This window comes from Rhynchophorus ferrugineus, unplaced genomic scaffold (genome assembly GCF_030347505.1).
Source record: "Rhynchophorus ferrugineus isolate W39M unplaced genomic scaffold, kcgeb_rfMv2 rfM4, whole genome shotgun sequence".
Lineage (NCBI taxonomy): Eukaryota > Metazoa > Arthropoda > Insecta > Coleoptera > Curculionidae > Rhynchophorus > Rhynchophorus ferrugineus.
Window position 1 is genome coordinate 26467662 of NW_027472583.1, and position 19121 is coordinate 26486782.

General features: G+C 30.3%; 4 protein-coding genes across 4 annotated transcripts; 3 read left to right on the top strand and 1 right to left on the bottom strand.

Annotated features, from left to right (window-relative positions):
* The first annotated feature begins 1931 nt into the window (after positions 1-1931).
* LOC143194734 (uncharacterized) lies at positions 1932-4558 on the top strand. Its single transcript, XM_076401401.1, has 2 exons — positions 1932-4306; positions 4367-4558. Exons 1-2 carry the CDS (start codon positions 2095-2097, stop codon positions 4483-4485), a joined length of 2331 nt encoding a protein of 776 aa, XP_076257516.1. The 5' UTR covers positions 1932-2094; the 3' UTR covers positions 4486-4558.
* A 71-nt stretch (positions 4559-4629) lies between these two features.
* Positions 4630-5491, bottom strand: Bin1 (histone deacetylase complex subunit SAP18). Its single transcript, XM_076401431.1, has 3 exons — positions 5301-5491; positions 4984-5216; positions 4630-4925 (listed from the first exon to the last, which is right to left on the bottom strand). Exons 1-3 carry the CDS (start codon positions 5358-5360, stop codon positions 4742-4744), a joined length of 477 nt encoding a protein of 158 aa, XP_076257546.1. The 5' UTR covers positions 5361-5491; the 3' UTR covers positions 4630-4741.
* An 858-nt stretch (positions 5492-6349) lies between these two features.
* Positions 6350-8594, top strand: Uba3 (Ubiquitin-like activating enzyme 3). Its single transcript, XM_076401421.1, has 4 exons — positions 6350-7215; positions 7276-7681; positions 7741-8141; positions 8218-8594. The coding sequence occupies exons 1-4, from the start codon at positions 6916-6918 to the stop codon at positions 8443-8445; spliced, it is 1335 nt and encodes a 444-aa protein (XP_076257536.1). The 5' UTR covers positions 6350-6915; the 3' UTR covers positions 8446-8594.
* A 3092-nt stretch (positions 8595-11686) lies between these two features.
* On the top strand, positions 11687-17376 carry LOC143195689 (uncharacterized). The gene is made up of 19 exons (XM_076403085.1): positions 11687-12062; positions 12267-12474; positions 12534-12710; positions 12764-12914; positions 12963-13289; positions 13350-13704; positions 13760-13925; positions 13980-14115; positions 14183-14195; positions 15017-15091; positions 15148-15355; positions 15420-15599; positions 15653-15803; positions 15855-16035; positions 16098-16243; positions 16308-16437; positions 16593-16817; positions 16880-17045; positions 17105-17376. The coding sequence occupies exons 1-19, from the start codon at positions 11949-11951 to the stop codon at positions 17242-17244; spliced, it is 3249 nt and encodes a 1082-aa protein (XP_076259200.1). The 5' UTR covers positions 11687-11948; the 3' UTR covers positions 17245-17376.
* Positions 17377-19121: the final 1745 nt, after the last annotated feature.

The following is a 19121-nucleotide window of genomic DNA, read 5'->3' on the forward strand; positions in this document are numbered from 1 at the left end:
AACACAAAGATTGACGGCACCCTAAACTCCTGAGCAGAATGGAGTTTCTGAGTGAGGCTAAAACTGTAGTTGAAATGGCCAGGACCTTGAAATATACAATCTAGTAGTTACCTATCCAGCAGGATTATGGGCTGAGTTAGTTAACACGGCGGTATATATTCTCGACAAAATGGGGAAATCATCTGTAGATGGTGTTAGTCCTTACGAATTATGGAATAGAAAGAAGCTGCGAACCAAACATCTAAGGATCATTGGTTCAACATGTAATGCCCATATCCCTAGTCAGAAAAGAAGAAAAATGTATAGAAAAGCCGTAAAAGGGCGCCTCATAGGATATGATGATAATGAACGATTTAGAATTTGGAACGAAAAGGATCAAAGCATTATTTTGTCTAGATATGTACAATTTAAAGAGAAACCTGGATGTTGCAATGAACATATTAAACTACTTACAAGGGAAAGTGTTAGAGTAAATATTTCTTCTTTAGTTAAAAGAAGGAATCTGTGTTAAGTATAATAATGAAATGTTATTAGTTTCTAGGGACTTTCGAGTTATATAGTTGTCAGATATATATAAGTGTAAGTCAAAAGAGAAAGCACGTTGTTGTTGGTTTGTTGTTGTATATAGATTAATTTATTAATTCGTCTATACAGAGTTTTCAACTGCTTCGATAGGTTTATTAAATAAAGCTGTTTGTTAAAAGTAATTTCAGTATATCAATTAATAACCGTAAAATCTCCTACATAGTGTAATGGTTAAAATGTTTAGCTCCTAAACGGAGGTCGCGGGTTCGATTCCCCACGGGGACAATAGATTTTTGTTGTTGTTTAGTTAAAATATTTGTCAAATCACCTAGACTAGGTACCGGACCCGGGAGCCTGAAGCGCTCCTTAATTTCAATCATTGTTTCTTTATTTCTATTTTCCCTCTTACGCGCTGCACCTTTACTTGGCCTAGAATGTTGCGACCCACTGTATAATCTTTATGAAACACGTTTTTCTTTTGCCTTTGGGGAGATTTCTTTTAAATTTACTCCCTCACTCGATCGAATAACGGCACGTGATATCTGCTCTCATGCATTGCGTAAATAATACAGAATGCAAAATCGTTGAAATAATTTTTCCCAATGGACTTAATATCTTTTCAATCGGCACACTCCAGTGATCTTATCATTTAAATAATTTTCCATTCAATTATCTTTATTAATAGTATAAAAACAATTACTGTACAAACAATTAGCATGAGTAATTCATGTAATAAAATAAATATCACCCACGGCGAATTAAGATCACGTATTTGCTACGTCTTGACGTAATTTTATTTGGAATTTTAGAAAGAAAATATAAGAAGTTAAGAAAGTTAAATAAGAAGCTTATCAACGCAAAATCATAATAAAAATGTTTACGCAAATTCATACAAGCAGATTAATTTAATAGTCTTAAGTATGAATTGGGGTGTTATATGGCTATGTTTTTCTGACTCACTATATCCTGTATCATTTGAAAACGTAATCTTTCATAGAATAAACATACAGAAAACAACAATAAGTTTTAAAATATATTAATAGATATGCAATAATTTAATGAAAATACAACAAAGAAATTATTGATACAAATAACTTTTTTTAATATACAACTACTTTACGAATCTGTAAGTGTATATTTTGTAACTAATTTTAGTTTAAATGCCAAAAATGTGACCAATATGAAAATTCGCTATTTTTCGATTTTTTGCACTTTGCAGAAGTGCAGTTTCTCCAAAGTAAAAAAAGATAATAAAATATAATCCCATTATTGCTAAATCAAAATACGAACGTATTTCATTATTTTATTGTTAAATAGACGAATAGTTCCTACAACTAACGGTTAATCTAATGAGTACCATAGGAATTTTATTAAAGTGCAAACAAAGATGAAACATTCATGAACACTTTAGTATAGTCATCGTTAAATAATATCAAACAAATACCTTAATTCTTTTGTACATAGAAATGTTTCATTCCAAGCTACGGTATCCTACGTAAATGTTATGATATAAAAGCAGAAAGTATACTTATATGAACCACAGTCTCCGAACAAACGAACGAATTCAAGATGAAATTCGAACTAGTAGTGTTGGTGTTATTTTTATTCAGTTGTACTTTAAGTGCACCTACAACTGACCTCACCACGCCAGATGATACCACAGAAATATACGAATATTGCGATACCGTGGCTAGTGTCGAAGAAAATGGTAATCAAGAAAATGTCGAAGCAGTAACTATCATCAACGATAAAAATAACAGTACTACTACTACCGAAACATCCGAAACTGACCAAACAGAACGTGCGATCCGGTCTGAGACAGCTCAAGATCAGTCGGTAAACATTGATTCGTACCAAGAAACTATACCTGATGAGGTTAATACCTCCACACTTATCGGCCAAGATATCGAAACTACCACTCAATTGTCTACCCAAACTGACAATTCACCAAGCCAAGGTAATTCCGAAGATCAATCTCAGAATCAACCTTCTGCGGGTGTAACTAATACCGAATTGCCCGAAAACAATTCAGAAGATGTACCTTCGGACTCTAATCGATCTACATCAATTCCTCAAAATCAAGTTAATGCTGATTTATCTGAAAACAATTCCGGAACATCACAGCCTGAATCGAATCAACCAAGTTCAGCATCTCAAAACCAAGCTGATGCTGATGTTACTAATTCCGAGTTACCTGGAAGTAATTCACAAGATCCGCAGTCTGAATCTGACCAAACAAACTTACCAGCATCTGGAGATGTCGCTGATTCAGGCGATGTTGCTAACACTAATTTATCTGAAAATAATTCGGAACAATCACAGCCTGAATTCAGTTCAGCAAGTACATCATTGCAAAACGATGCTGATGCAAATGTAGCTAATACTGATTTGCCTGGAAGTAACACAGCAGAACAACTATCTGAATCTGGCCAAACAACTGCATCAGCATCTCAAGATGTGGCTGATTCAGGCGCTGTTAATGTCGAATTATCTGAAACTAATTCAGAAGAACCACAGTCTGAATCTAGTCAGTCAAATGATTCATCATCTCAAGATGAACCCAACACAGGTAATTCTAGTACTGTAATAGTAGAAAGTAATCCCGAAGATCTACAATCTGAATCTAATCAAGCAAGTTCTACTTCTCAAAACCAAGTTGATGCAAATGTTGCTGAAAATGAATTACCTACTAGTAACACAGAACCACAGTCTGAATCTGGCCAATCAAATTCATCAGCATCTCAAAATGTGGCTGATTCAGGCGATGTTAATGTTGAATTATCTGAGACTAATTCAGAAGAACCACAGCCTGAATCTAGCCAATCAAATGATTTATCACCTCAAGATGAAGCTAACACAGGTAATTCTAGTATCCTAGAATCAAATCAAACAAGTTCTTCATCTCAAAACCAAGTCGATGCAAATGTTGCTGACACTGAATTACCTGCCAGTCACACAGAACCACAGTCTGAATCTAGTAAATCAAATTCATCAGCATCTCAAAATGTGGCTGCTTCAGGCGATGTTAATGTCGAATTATCTGAGACTAATTCACAAGAACCACAGCCTGAATCTAGTCAATCAAATGATTTATCACCTCAAGATGAAGCTAACACAGGTAATTCTAGTACTGTAACAGTAGAAAATAATCCCGAGGATCCAAAACCTGAATCAAATCAAACCAATTCTTCATCTCAAAACCAAGTTGATGCAAATGTTGCTGACACTGAATTACCCGCAAGTAACATAGAACCACAGTCTGAATCTGGCCAATCAAATTCATCAGCATCTCAAAATGTGGCTGATTCAGGCTCTGTTAATGCTGAATTATCCAATTCAGAAAATGCGCAATCTGAATCTAATCAAGGAACTTCAGCATTATCTCAAAACCCAGCTGACGCTTCTAACACTAGTTTAACTGAAGAAAATTCTGATAAGTCACAATCTGAATCCAATCAAGCAAATAATTCAGAAGAACCAGATTCAGATCCAATATCCCAAGAAAATGCAAACATTAATGATAATCAAAATAACAATTCTATTCAAAATAGTTTGGAAGATGATATAGCTTCTGAAAATAATGATAGTGAAGAAGATGACAACACAGGTTCTAAAAACACTGATAGTGAAGAAAAAGATGATGTAGATAATAATAGTAACAATAGTGATGTAAAACAAAGTTCTATTGATGATGATAGCATTGAAAATAGCCAAATATCTGAAGAATCTAGTGTGGAACAAACTAGTGCTGAAATTGATGAAGGAAGAAAAAAACTTGAAGGTAATAAAAATTATATAACCCTGTATATCTCGAGGTCTTATTAATATTCATTATTTCCAGAATATTTTAAGGAGAAATTCCAAAAAAGGTGTCTATGGTATACATGCAATCAAAGCTGTAAACGATCAAGAAAACATGGTGGATTCTGTAAAGGAGGTTACAAATGTACTTGTTATTAAAAATTATTATTACTTATAGAAATATAATTATCAATTGTAGCAAATTAGAAATAAAAGCAGAATTTGAAAATCAGCTTGTTAATTTTATTACCAAGGCATTTGTTAAATCACAAGACATTAATTTAAATAAACAAAAAATCCTAATGAATCAAAAATATCTTTTTATTAGAAATATAAAACTAATGCTATTGTGTATCAATAAACTAAAAATTGTAATGGTTGAAATTTTTAAACATATATTTTAGTATTGATTATATCAATATTGTCTGTTTCTATTTCCAAAATTATTTGTATAGTTCTTGGATCTACCAGCATTCCAGTTGTCAGGTGGAGTAATAGCTATATCCATATAATCTCCAATAGTTATTCTAAATTGACCTAAGGTTTTTAAATCATCAGGACCTTTAACACCAGTTGTTGTACTACCAATTTCACGCATTCTTCAAGATATTTTCAAATTAATATTGTTGTTAATTTTGCAAATTATGACAATTATACCTGTACATTGGGGTTCTTAAATCAGGATATACCAAAGCAAAGCTAAATTTGGTTCCCTTTCGTCTAGCTTCTGGATTAACTTCTTTCACTAACTGAGTTAATTCGTGTAAAGTTGCATCTTTCCATGTATAAATCTGCAATTCATTTGCAGGAGTATTACCTTTATGATATTCGGCTATTTTATGATGCTGACCCGTTGAAGATACAAATACCCGTAAAAGAAAAGGACAAATCTACAAAAGAATAGAGTATTAATAAAAATATAAAATAAAGGTAAATAAAGGTATAATTTCAACAAATAATTTTTAAGTACTTACCTTTTGTCTATCAACAGAGTCATCTTTTTTTTCTTCAATTACTACATCAACCGCAGCCATAATTTTTATTCAAGTTATTAACTAAAAGCAGAAATATAGAATGCACTTTATCTTGTAAGTAAAAATCATAGAAAAAAATCTAGTTTACAAATTTCTATTGGTTAAACACCATAGAGGTTAAACACTTATCTTCTTCTTTTGTTAAATGTATTTTAAGATCCCAAAACATTAAAGTCTGTATATTTTGTGTTTAAGATAAAATATTGAATTATTGAAGTGTTTAAATTAGGAGTGTTGGCAGTAGAGTAATATTACTCTATGGTGTTGGCCACCGAAAAAATATCGATATTTCATTATATCGAAATTTTAAAAAATTTCGATAAAGCGTTTCCGATATTTGTTAAAAAATATCGATATATCGGAGAAAAGAAATATCGATATTTTTTTGCAATAAGTATAAAAAATATCGATATTTTGCAAAAAAATGTATCGATATTTTTAAGAAAAAATAAAAATAGTGAAATATTAACCTAAAAAATATATCTTTTTTCTAAATCTCCTAAAGAATAAGGATATTTTTGATGAACCTTTAAAATACGTATAAGTACCAACATTCAATAAACCTTTAAATAAAATTAAGTACAGATTTTAAAGGTTTTTTTTAAATTATACTTAATCTATTCTGAAAAAATATCGAAAAACATTGGCTAAAAAATATCGTATATCGGCCAAAAAAATATCGGACCAAAATATTGATATTTTTTAGAAAATATCCATATATTAATATACCGATATTTTTTCTGCATCCCTAGTTTAAATTTCACTTAAATTTGAATTATAGATAAAAGGAAATAAAAATATATAAATCAAATGATATATAATCGAATAACTTTATATTTCAAATGATGTTAGCTATTAAACAATACGATTGAATAATAATTGTTTGAAATAATATAATAATTAATACTATTACTGTCTGCAATGCACAATACACGATATTATTTCGCCTATGTATATAATATATTTATAATATTTATATTTAACATTACTATACTGAAATTGGGCGTAGAGAGAAATAACGCTAGTTTAAAATTTAAAAAATATCGGTATGTAAATTATGTTATATTAAAAAAATATCGATATAAGTGGCAGACACAAAATTTCGATACCAAACGACTGAAAGTTCCCTTAAGGACCTGGGATAAGAAATTGCAAAACAAAAGTTCGATACTCCCCTTCGAAAATTCTGGGTTATTAATATGAATTTTATATTGATATATCTTTTATAAAATATCTTTCTTAGTTGTTGTAAAAAAAATAATATTTCTTTATCTTCCATCTATCGATATTTTTTAAAATAATAGTAATGGTAGTAATAGTAACATTTCATTATCATTCTATTATTTAAAATAAATATTTAAATTATTCCAATTTATTACCCAATCTCACACCTTTTATATATAGATTATTATAGATTATGTTCACAAAATATTGATAATTCCTCTGCGTTTTGTGATTATGTTTAGAAGAAGAATTATAGGTTAAGCGTGTTTGCTTCAAAAATAATATTGTAAAAGTGTTCGATTAATCTCACAGTAATACAAATAAATCTAAAATGGAGGAGGTGAAAGAGTCCCACCAAAGGCGTTGGATTCATTTACGGAAAATTCTTGAGCGTCCTGGTCCATTTAGTCATCCAGAATTTGAACCTTCATCCGATGTATTGGATTTTATCTTGAATACTTGTAAAATTCTCATAATTGGTGCCGGAGGTTTAGGTTGTGAGTTGCTGAAAGATCTTGCTATGATGGGTTTTAGACACATTGATATTATTGATATGGACACTATTGATTTGTCTAATTTAAATCGCCAATTCCTGTTTCGCCATAAAGATATAGGCTTGTCTAAAGCACAGGTATATAGATTGATTATTTTTTATATCTACCAATATATAATTCCATCATTTCTGCTGTAGGTGGCAGCAAATTATATTAATGGAAGGATTTCTGGTTGTCAAGTGGTACCACATTGTTGTGCTATTGAGGAAAAGAAAGATGATTTTTATAGACAATTTCATGTAATTGTATGTGGATTGGATTCCATTACAGCTAGACGGTGGATCAATGGAATGGTTTTATCATTATTAAACTATGATGAAAATGGTGTTCTCAATCAATCCAGTATTATACCTTTGGTAGATGGAGGCACTGAAGGTTTTAAGGGTAATGCACGCGTGATATTGCCAGGAATGACTGCCTGTATTGATTGTACATTGGACTTGTATCCACCTCAAGTTACTTACCCATTGTGTACGATTGCTAATACACCTAGATTACCAGAACATTGTGTAGAATTTGTAAAAGTAGTTCAGTGGCCAAAAGGTAGAGTCAGTGTGTATCAGTTGCATTCTTATGTGCTTTTAATTATATGATTTTTAAAGAAAATCCATTTGGTGTCCCATTGGATGGTGATGATATTCAACATACAACATGGGTTTATGAAAGATCTCTAGAAAGAGCTAATCAATTCAATATTCAAGGTGTAACCTTTAGATTGGTCCAAGGTGTAGTTAAAAACATTATTCCAGCAGTAGCTTCAACAAATGCGGTTATTGCTGCAGTTTGTGCATCTGAAGTTTTCAAATTAGCATCTTCTTGTTGTACTCCATTAAATAACTTTATGGTATTTAATGATATTGATGGAATTTATACCTATGCTTATGAGGCAGAAAAAAAGGACAATTGCACAGCATGTTCTAACATACCCCAATCAGTCGATATTGAAGACCCGTACAAAATGAAATTAAAAGATCTAATAGATTATTTATGTGAAAATGTTAAGGTGAGTGTTTTTTTTTTGGAGATTAATCTTTGATTATGATACATTATATGAAACTAATAGAAATGAACTATTTTAGTTTCAAATGAAAAATCCAGGATTAACTACAACAATAGATGGCAAAAATAAAACATTATATATACCAACAATAAAAATGATTGAGGAAAGAACCAGACCAAACTTGAGTAAAACATTAATAGATTTGGATCTTAAAGATGGACAGGAAATTGTAGTAGCTGATATTACTACTCCAACATCTGTGATCATTAAATTGAGATATGCAATCAATGATGTTGAAATTATTTAAGTTTTTTCATTCTTGTTATAAATTATCACTATGTTATATTTATTTCACCTATATATTGAGTAAAGACTAGTACTACTCAATATATAATAACTAAAAATAAATATTGTATTTTATAAATAGTAAATAATAAAAAATTAAGTATAAACATATACAATTTCTTTATTACATCTCACATTAGATATGCTTCAATACATTAGATGATATACAAACTTAATTTAATAGTCATTATTATGATCTGTTGTACTTGTTTCAATGCACAAGCCGGATATGTGGGATGAAAATATCACTACATATTTCCATAATTAGATTAGATTTATACTAAAGTTCAGAGTAATACCTTCCTGCCAGTTATACCTTTATAATGATTTTGAATAATGTATCTAGTTAGTTATTTTTTGCTATTTAATTATTTTATATTTAAACTAATTTTTGAGTAGAATTACAGGCTAGTGAAACTTCTACTTAAATATTGGCATTTTAGAGTTCTTTCAGTTAAGTAAACTGTTCTAGTTCTTTGTATAATAGCAAATGTTTGAACTTCAGTACCATGGTGATGCCCAAAATGTTTTTAATTTTCAAAATTTGTAAAAATTTAATCAAAACTGTAGAAACCTTCAATCATGTCGAATTTTACATATTAGAATAACGGCCTACAAAATACCCAGAAAATATTGCCTCAGATGTTGTACACGTGCGGAGTGCAAGCAGTAACGTCCAGTAAACGATAACGAAGATCTGGCATCCTCTAGACGTTGATCTGTTATATTATTGAAGGATCTTTTCAGTCACTGACCATCGTTCAGTTCAAACGCGCCACCAACGACTAGCCTAGAGTCTTTTCAAGTAAAACCTGCCCCGTTCCCTTTTATTTATTGTTATTTCTATATTTTTATATCGTCAATAAATAACGGTCTCATAATGTAATGTTTTGCCTCCATTCACTGAGCCCTATAATTCTCTAAATATGCAACAGCTAAATCAAAATATAAACAATTGGCAGATCGCCTGCTATATTAAATCTCATCAGGATTCAGTTGAAGCAAGTGTAGTAGGTCAAGAACTTTAACGGAGTTACTAATAAAGGATAATGAAGTGGCATCAACCCCTCAAGTAATAAGATGAATTAGTCAAGTTGCAGGAATATTGCTTCTCTAAGATGGTGTTTGTGGAAGAGGGGAAGTATTACAATCAAGACTAAAATCCGCCTCCTTTGAGAGTTTATATTGTCAACATTTCTGTATGGCTCCGCGATTTGGACGCTAACATATGTAAGCTTGAGGTGTAAGGTGGACTTTTTCAAATGCATTGCGTAAGACAAATTCTTCATGGGTTTTGCCAAAATCGTATTAGAAATGAAGTCATTCGTTAAAGATGCGACAATCGAATTAAAGCCACTGTTTAATGAAAGTTTCCTCCTGAATGAAAGATTTTATTTTACGTGAATAAGTGGCGACTGTTAAACAGTGATCACAAAATGTTACTGCAGGCTTGATTTTATTCTAACATAAACTAAACCCCTATGCCTATGTTCCACTCATCACAATTTTAGCATAACATAAACACGCTGTCTCACTTACGGTTCCTTCTTCAACTCGATAATCACATTCATTGGACATGAATGTTCAAACTCTTCATGCCAGTCAACGTAAGCTTCAATATAATAGTTTTCTTCTTGTTTCTCTATGCATCAAACTTGGCAAAAATTTGATTTTTGAGCTCTATCGATTACTTTATTAGTAATATTTGCCTACAATGGGTGTAATTACAAAAAGTAATGTGAATGTCACATTTTCAATGTACCATCCCCGGAAATAGTTAAGTGTGTTTGATTTTTGTTAGGCAAACATAGTAGATTCTGACTGGTAAACCTTAGAAAATACACGTAATACTTCAGAATATATTTATTTATTTCCTTCTATGGCATTACAATTCCTTAACTAAAGCAGAAATAGATAAATTCGACAACGTAATCGTTAACATCATTAACGCAATCATCAGGTTGTAAATTTTCCTCTTCTTTTGAATTCACAGATCGTAATGATTCCAAAAAATTTAAAACATGATCTTTGGGATCCTATATGTTAATCAGTCTGCGTTGTTCTATATCGAAAATCGTGTGAATTGGATAAGCATAAGAGCGATAGTGCGCGCTAATCTACTGAGTTCTGAGGAAAACATCCCTTGCCCTATCAGGCTGTTTGCTTTTGACACGGTTTGGCATGGCGGCCTATAATATCCTTCCTAAAAATAGAGCGTTTTAGATAAAAAAATACTGGGGTTTTCCAAGCCTACCCTCTCACTACACTCCTGTAGAATCTGCTATTTGTCACATTTCCAATTCAATGTCGGCACCTTTTATTGTAGTAATCGTTCAAGTAATCACAGCACTAACTGTCTAAGGCTTTGTTCCGGTCATTTATTTCAATAGTTATTTATAAACGGATATTATTGAATATATTAGACGTTTTCACTACTGCGTTCTACATTTTAACCGTTCCAGAAAATTTAATTTCTAATTTACTCGCAGTTACAATAATATTAATGAAAATTATGGAATATAGAAACCAAAATTATTTCTAGTGGTCACCATTTCACCGTCCAAAACTGTAGACTTTTTCAGTGGTTAAGTGAATGCATACATCGAAAATATAGCGAATTTACCAGCGGGCTGGAGCCTAGAGCGACAAATTATTGGCGGCAAATTTGGCCAAAAAATATTTTTTTTTGTCTGAAAATAAAAATAAATAAAAAAACACAAATAAAACTTAACAAAAACCAATATTTAATACCATACATGTTTCATTGACAAAAAGTAATTAACATGATTTTGAACTATGGTATCGAATTGCAAAGGTCAGTAGAGGCCGCAAAATTTGAATAGCTTACTGGCGGCAAATGTGTAAATCCGACCCATTGAATTTAAAATTTAAAAACAGTTAAAATTAATAGACTTTTAAATATACATAAAGCTTAAACGGTTACCTTTCTCAAAAATAATTCAATTATTAATATAATACTCCTGATGATATTTTCTTAAAGGACTAAACTTTGAGAATACGCAGAAAATCTATTTTTCAAATTTCTAGACCAGCTTATTCATACATATTTTTTTAAAATTTCCCCTAGCAGCATAAGAGCATTATTATCTCTTTTCTATGAATGGAGAAAAGGAGTTAGCAATAGATAGGTTGAGTTAAATGATGCAGCTTGTTACCTTAACCATATACATTTTCATTGGTTTACGTCCTATCATACGATTTTAAAGGATGATAATAAAATCGATAATCTGTAAGGTATAAAGGGTTTAAACAAAATAATCAAGATAAAAGTTAAGTGATATCATAAACTATCAGTAAAATTAATCTTATTATGAAGTCAGGTTAATTTAGCATAGGCCGTTATAGTGAGAGTTTTGTATATTTTCAAGATTTTTTCATTTTTTACACGTATTAAATAGAGGTTTTTGATTTTTTTAATATATATATTTTCAATATTCAATAAATATGGATGATCATAAATATATTATTCATGGGCGCCCAATTGATAGGCTTTTGGATATATCTTTAGGAGAATTATTATTAATGATATTAAAAGTTTATGAAGATAATGTAATATTGGTGAGTGGTGAATATTTTATTGTATTAGTTTATATATATATATATATATATATATATATATATATATATATATATATGTATTATATAGTATAGTTTATTTATAAAATTACTTGTATTAATTGCTGAGATTAATTAATATTGTTTATTACATACATTATTTATAGTCAATTTTTATTGTTATATTTAATGAAAGTTTATGCATAGGTTGATGCTTTAACAAATGAAGAAGTGACGGGAAAGATGCTCCTTGCAAGAGGAATATGTTTAGCTAAATGGCTTAAATCTCAGAATATTAATCTTGGTGATAGTGTTTCTATAATTAGTGAGAATAGGATTGAATTTGCAGTAGTACCTATAGCAGCATTTTTATTGGGAGTAACTGTAGCTCCTTTAAATCCAGATTATACAATTGGTATTATGAATTAGTTACTTATGCTAAAATTAATTTATTGGTGTTATTTTAATCTCTAGTGGAACTGAAACATGTTTTGAGTTTGTCTAAACCAAAAGTAGTTTTCTGCTCCGAAAAAACAATAGAAAAAATGACATCAGTTTGTGCAGATAATTTATTTATTCGTAACTTGATTTTGTTTGGTGATAAAAATTATTCTCATGAAAAAATTATCTATTTCAATGATATTATTAAAGGTAAGTTGTTGTAATCATTATGTAACTATAACTAATTATATTTGTATATTTAGATGTAACAGAAATTGATGAACAATTTAAAGCAGTACCTATTGATACTAAGAATACTGTGGCAACTATCTTATGTTCATCAGGAACTACCGGATTGCCAAAAGGAGTTATGTGTACTCATGATAACATGACAACATATGTGGACATTTCAAGGTATAATTATTGTTTTGGAAATATACATAACTGAGGAAATATTTTTAGAATGATAATGACTCATATAGTAGAAAATGACGATCCAAGCGATGCTATTATTGGTTTAACACCATTTTTCCATTCCTTTGGGTTTATGTTAATGTTCTTGAATATAATTCGTGGAAAAAAAATGGTGGTAATAGGAAGATTCAAACTAAATGTATTTCTAGACACAATTGTGAAATACAAAATAAGGAGATTAATAGTTCCTCCACCAGTGTTGCTTATAATGTTAAAGAATCCGTTGACTAATCAATATGATTTGTCTTGTATAAAAGAGATAAGATGTGGGGCTGCTGCCTTGGGTAAAGAAATGGAAAAAGAATTAAAAGATAGGTAAATGGTCCTTCCAATTTTTTAAATTGTCACAGCTCTATATTTTTTTCATATTTTAAGATTTAAAGTAGAAAATGTATCTCAGGCTTATGGAATGACTGAAACTACTTTAGGAGTTCTTACAACTGAAGCAAAAAATAAAGCTAAAATTGGCTCTGTGGGTACATTGGTGCCTGGAATGATGGTAAAAGTGGTGGATGAGGAGGGAGAGCCCCTAGGACCATATAAAGAAGGCGAGTTATGTTTTAAAGGTCCTTTGATAATGAAGGGCTATATTGACAATCCCAAAGCTACTGCAGAAACCATAGATAAATATGGTTGGTTACATACAGGCGATATTGCATATTATGATAAAGAAGAAAACTTCTTTATAGTTGATAGGATTAAAGAGCTTATCAAATATAAGGCGTTTCAGGTAAGTAAAAATATAATTCAATGTAGGGAATTAAATTTTAATATTTTTTCTCTAGGTAGCTCCTGCAGAATTGGAAGCCCTTCTGATGACTCATCCTAGCATAAAAGATTGTGCTGTCGTTGGTTTGCCAGATGATGAAGCTGGGGAACTTCCTCTGGCATTTGTAGTTACAAAACCTGGGAGGACATTAACAGAACAGGAAGTAAAAAAATATGTAGCTGGTAAATGTATATGTCCCTTATATATTTAAGAGTTAAAATTTATTTTTAATTTAGATGCTCTTTCTCATCAGAAGCACCTCCGAGGTGGAGTCATTTTTACAGATGAAATTTTGAGAAATCCTACTGGAAAAATACTAAGAAGGATATTGAAACAAAAAGCTATCAGACTAGTTAAATTAAAGTCTAAGTTGTAATATTTCTAAAATTTTACAAATAAATTATTGAATACATTGTCCCAATAATTTTTAATTTTTAAGTTCACAAACTAGCGTTGACCGTTAAAGTATTTATTTCAACAAGTATTTTTATCAAGACATCCTTAATCAAACATTTTAAAGATATTAAAATACTTTAAAAACAAATGTAATGTATTATCATTTAAATAAGTATTATTAACCTTTGTATTTTTAAGGAATTTTTTGTTTTGTTGTCCAAATGTATTAAATGACCTCATGAATTCACTTGTTTTTAAAATTTAATAACATTAAGTAATAAATGCCAATTAGTTTTGTATTAACATCTATATAGGGTCATTAATTCTATAAATAATAATTCCATATTAATATATAGTTTAATTATCTAAATTATTATCAATTTGAAAGTTATTTCAGAAATAATGCCATCATTATTTGAAAGTAAAACATAAGAAAAGCATTTTTAATGAAATTATTAATTGGGTCAAATACAAATTGTTAGACTATTAGTTCAATAAACAACTTATATTGCTCAATTTATCGACTTTATTGTTATATATATTTTATAGTTTTTTTTAGATAGATTAGACTTATTAGAACTTTTATAATTAGGCTAATATCTCTTAATAAAATATGTGAATTTAAAGTAACCAAAGCCACCAAATTGAGTTGTTAAATATTTCATTAAGCTTATTTGAACTGATATAAATGTATTTACTTACGCGGTATATTAAATTGGACCTTTGACTTGAAATTAAGTCCCATTTGATATAAAATATCAAAACACGCAACAGAATACAACTGCTTATGAGAGTACGTTAGATGTTGTTAGACTGTGGTAGTTGTTAAACTGAAGGCATGGCCGATAAATATATTCAACATGGGCCGCGATTACAGAGGAAGCTTATAGAAGAATCAATGGGAGATCTGTTATATAGTTCACTAAAAAATTCACTGGATAACGTGATATTGGTAGGTAGTGTATTCATGCCGGCTATACATTGTATTTGATATTCTTATTATTTTAGATAGACGCCCTTACAGGTGAAGAAGCTACAGGAAAATTAATCTTGGCCAGAAGCATACAGTTAGCCAGATGGTTCCAAATTGCGGGTATTGGTATTGGCGATTCTATTTCAATATGTAGTGAAAATCGTATTGAATTTAGTATTATTCCTATTGCTGCGTTCTTTATGGGAATTACTATAGCTCCTTTAAATCCGGATTACACTGTTGGTAGGGCATCATCATTATTATTGGAATTATATATTTTATACTGTAATTATTTCGAATATTTTAGTGGAACTGAAACATATTTTACATTTATCTAAACCGAAAGCGGTATTTTGTTCTGAGAAGTATATAAATAAAATGATTTCCGTATTACCAGATCATCCTTACATACAAACATTGGTAGTTTTTGATACCAAAAAATACCCCCAAAGGAATGTAATTAGTCTAAATAATGATATTTTAAAAGGTGAGCGATTATTTATTTGTGTATATTTAGAATTAATGTTGATATTTCCGTAGGTATAAATAAAGTAGATAATGACTTTAAAGTTGCTGTTATCAATACCAAAGAAACGATAGCTACTATTTTGTGTTCATCAGGAACTACCGGAATGCCTAAAGGTGTTTTATGTACGCACGATAATATGGTCTGTTTTATGGAAGTTTCAAAGTAAATATGTACTAATACAAAATGTTTTCTTTTAATTACAATTTTCTGTAGGTTAATGATGTCTACTTTTCATGAAAACGAAGATTCTAATGACGCCATGATTGGACTGAATCCATTTTTTCACTCTTTCGGATTTATGCTGATGATTATGAATTTAGTTAGGGGAAAAACGATGTTGGTTATACGTAAATATAGTTTAAAATTACTATTAGACACTCTTGTAAAATACAAGGTATAATATATTTATGTTATATTTTATAAATTTTCCTTTTTTAATATAATTATTCCTTTTAGATAAGACGAGTTATAGTATCGCCGCCAGTACTTTTGCAAATGTTAAAAAATCCGTTAACAAGCAAGTATGATTTATCTTTTATTAGAGAAATTCGAACAGGTGCAGCTTCACTAGGCAAGGAGGTTGAGAAGGAATTGGCTAACAAGTAACTAATCACAATTATGAGGACGAAGCTACTTAATTTACAAATTAATTTATTTATTTAATAGATTCAGTGTTAAATTTGTATCTCAAGCTTATGGACTTACTGAAACGACGCTTGGCGTTTTAATGAATTCAGAAGATATGCGCGTTAAGGTTGGATCTGTTGGAAAAGTTGTTCCTGGTATGATGGCGAAGGTTAGCTTTATTTATATTATGACTGAATTAATTTTGATGAATTTATAATAGATATTATAATTACTATACAGTTTTAAAAGATTCTTTAAAATCAATTCACATATATATGTATATATACATTGTATCGTTTATTTACTTATTATGTGTTCACCTAGGTTATAGATGAAAAGGGGAATGTTTTAGGGCCTAATAAGAATGGAGAATTGTGTTTTAAAGGCCCTTTAATAATGAAAGGCTATGTAAACAATAATGAAGCTACTTCAAATACCATAGATGCCGAAGGATGGCTACATACAGGTGATATTGGATACTATGATGAAGAAGGATATTTTTTTGTTGTAGATAGATTAAAGGAACTTATAAAATATAAAGCATTTCAGGTAAATTATCTATATAACACATCAATAGTTGTTATTAATTTCCATTTATTTATTTCTTTTAGGTTGCTCCAGCTGAGTTAGAATCTATACTTTTAAGCCATCCTTGTATCGCAGATGCCGCTGTTATTGGTTTACCGAACAGTGAAGCTGGAGAGCTACCTCTGGCTTTTGTTGTTAAGAGACCAGGAATGGATGTCACTGAAGAGGAAGTGAAAAAATTAATTGCGGGTATGTTGTTCATTTATAGAGGATATTATAGATTTCTTATTAATCTTTCATTCTTACAGATACTCTATCTTATCAAAAACATTTAAGAGGAGGCGTTATATTTATCGATGAGATACCAAAGAATCCTTCTGGGAAGATATTAAGACGTGTATTAAAAGAAAGAGCAATACATCTGCAGAAACATAAATCTAAACTATGAATACATTAGAGATATCCTGGGGGTTTAAATAATCTTGGATAAGATTTTTGTGGGTAGAACGTTTCATTTAATTCCATTAAGTTCTTATTAGAAAGTATTATTAATTATCCTTTAATTAAATACTTAGAATGAAAATGTTTATTTATTAAATTTTGAAAACCTGAAATATTTCTTGATTATTGAAGGCAATATTTCTTGCATTATATGACTTGACATCGTTAGTTATCCTCTCAATGCCAACATGATATATATTGTTATACTGTGAAAATTTGTGAATATTATTATTTTTCAAATCAAGGTATTTGTATTTTATATCTTGAGGTCTATTTTTTTATTTTCGTAAGAATGGAACTGTTGCTTTATCGGATCGTATGGTATCGACCTGATTCCGTGTTATAATTTTTGTACAAATATCTGGTTCAATTTTAAAATGTTTTTTAAGAGGATGACAAAAAAAGATTGAAGAAGATTGAGAAGAAAAGTTCATGAACTAAAGTATGTCAATTCATAAACTGTGCTGCAATATATACAAATATCAACAAGGAAAAAAAGCTTCCAATCTCAGCGTCCAAACTTAAAGCTTCGAACTTGTAAGCTCTGCTGGATGAACACCTAACTCAATTGCAAAAAGAGCCTTAAGAGGATTCATTCAAGTAGCTGTTCTAAAAGTTTGCATTTTTCTACAAAAAACTACAAATTTGCCCAGTGCCGGATTAAGACTATTTGATGCCTTTCGCAATTCGCGAGCTATGCGACAGTCATTGAAAATTGGATCCATTGAAATATCTTAAGCTTAATATCTTGGAAGATGAAAGGAATATATGTTATCTTGTGATACTCTGACGGTATTAGAAATTCGATCAAATCCATGTGACAAGAGTTAATATATGGCTGTGGTGGCAGACCGCTAAAAAAGTGTACTTCCATTTTTAGACATTTCAAAACTTATATTGTTTGCACTTTATGAAGATCATGCAGATATTAAGATATTGCATAAAAATCAAAATATTAGTCACGATGACAGAACGCGAATATATTTATATAGTGCGCAATACCTTATCTAAGTGTGCGTATTAGAGCTTTAAAAACATAACAGATATTCCCTTGTATATGAATATTGTTATCTAAATTACTTATTACTTAATATCAGTATTTAACGTACATTGCTGTATGGTTGGTTTTCTGTTATGGTATATATGAGGTCGTGTCGGTTATATTAGAGTACCATGAAAGTATATACACATACCGAATATTAACTTTTTGTTTGGATGGAATGATGAATTTTGACAATAAAACAAATACTCTTGATAGCAACAAATTAGTGATTTTGTTGTGGTATGTTTTTATGATCGAAAAATGTTTACTGAAATAAAACTGGAATCCTATCCCAGAGCCATCTACCAGGTCCGAATCTAAACCATTTTCGAATACACATTAACACCTACAACATTTTTTATCGAGATCAGTCCAACCGTTTAGGTAATTTGCGAGGTGGAATTATTTTTAATTCTTCAAATCCTTCAGAACAGTTTCCTTTCATGGGTGTTGAGCTTAGATAATTTTAAATTATATTGTGTGTTCAAATTGTTTTTATCTTAAAAAAAACGATCTTCTGTTAAAATGCAATCTACATTTTTCTAGTCTTTTGCTTCTATTTCTTGAGTTGCCAACTGCTTTCTGAGTTTTGTGAACATAGAGATTTAACAGCCGAGATTATCATAATCATATGTTAACGTGTTTTGGGTATGATTTGCTTAAAATACGTTTTTAGTAGGCGTTTACATCGAACGAAGAGTAACTATGCCAAATTAATAAATTCATTAATCATAAGATTAGCTTTAGTGACCTCGCGATGAGCCAGTGAATCGTGTTTTATT

Bases quoted from the DNA above. Each gene is read 5' to 3' on its own strand.
- LOC143195689 (XM_076403085.1), top strand. From the start codon at position 11,949: ATGGATGATCATAAATATATTATTCATGGGCGCCCAATTGATAGGCTT. The intron at 12,063-12,266 runs GTGAGTGGTGAA...GTTTATGCATAG, and splicing joins ATGAAGATAATGTAATATTG to GTTGATGCTTTAACAAATGA. The intron at 15,356-15,419 runs GTAGGGCATCAT...CGAATATTTTAG, and splicing joins AAATCCGGATTACACTGTTG to TGGAACTGAAACATATTTTA.
- Bin1 (XM_076401431.1), bottom strand. From the start codon at position 5,360: ATGGCTGCGGTTGATGTAGTAATTGAAGAAAAAAAAGATGACTCTGTT. The intron at 5,217-5,300 runs GTAAGTACTTAA...ATTCTTTTGTAG, and splicing joins ACTCTGTTGATAGACAAAAG to ATTTGTCCTTTTCTTTTACG. The intron at 4,926-4,983 runs GTATAATTGTCA...AATATCTTGAAG, and splicing joins TTAAGAACCCCAATGTACAG to AATGCGTGAAATTGGTAGTA.
- LOC143194734 (XM_076401401.1), top strand. From the start codon at position 2,095: ATGAAATTCGAACTAGTAGTGTTGGTGTTATTTTTATTCAGTTGTACT. The intron at 4,307-4,366 runs GTAATAAAAATT...CATTATTTCCAG, and splicing joins AGGAAGAAAAAAACTTGAAG to AATATTTTAAGGAGAAATTC.
- Uba3 (XM_076401421.1), top strand. From the start codon at position 6,916: ATGGAGGAGGTGAAAGAGTCCCACCAAAGGCGTTGGATTCATTTACGG. The intron at 7,682-7,740 runs GTAGAGTCAGTG...TGATTTTTAAAG, and splicing joins AGTAGTTCAGTGGCCAAAAG to AAAATCCATTTGGTGTCCCA. The intron at 8,142-8,217 runs GTGAGTGTTTTT...GAACTATTTTAG, and splicing joins ATTTATGTGAAAATGTTAAG to TTTCAAATGAAAAATCCAGG.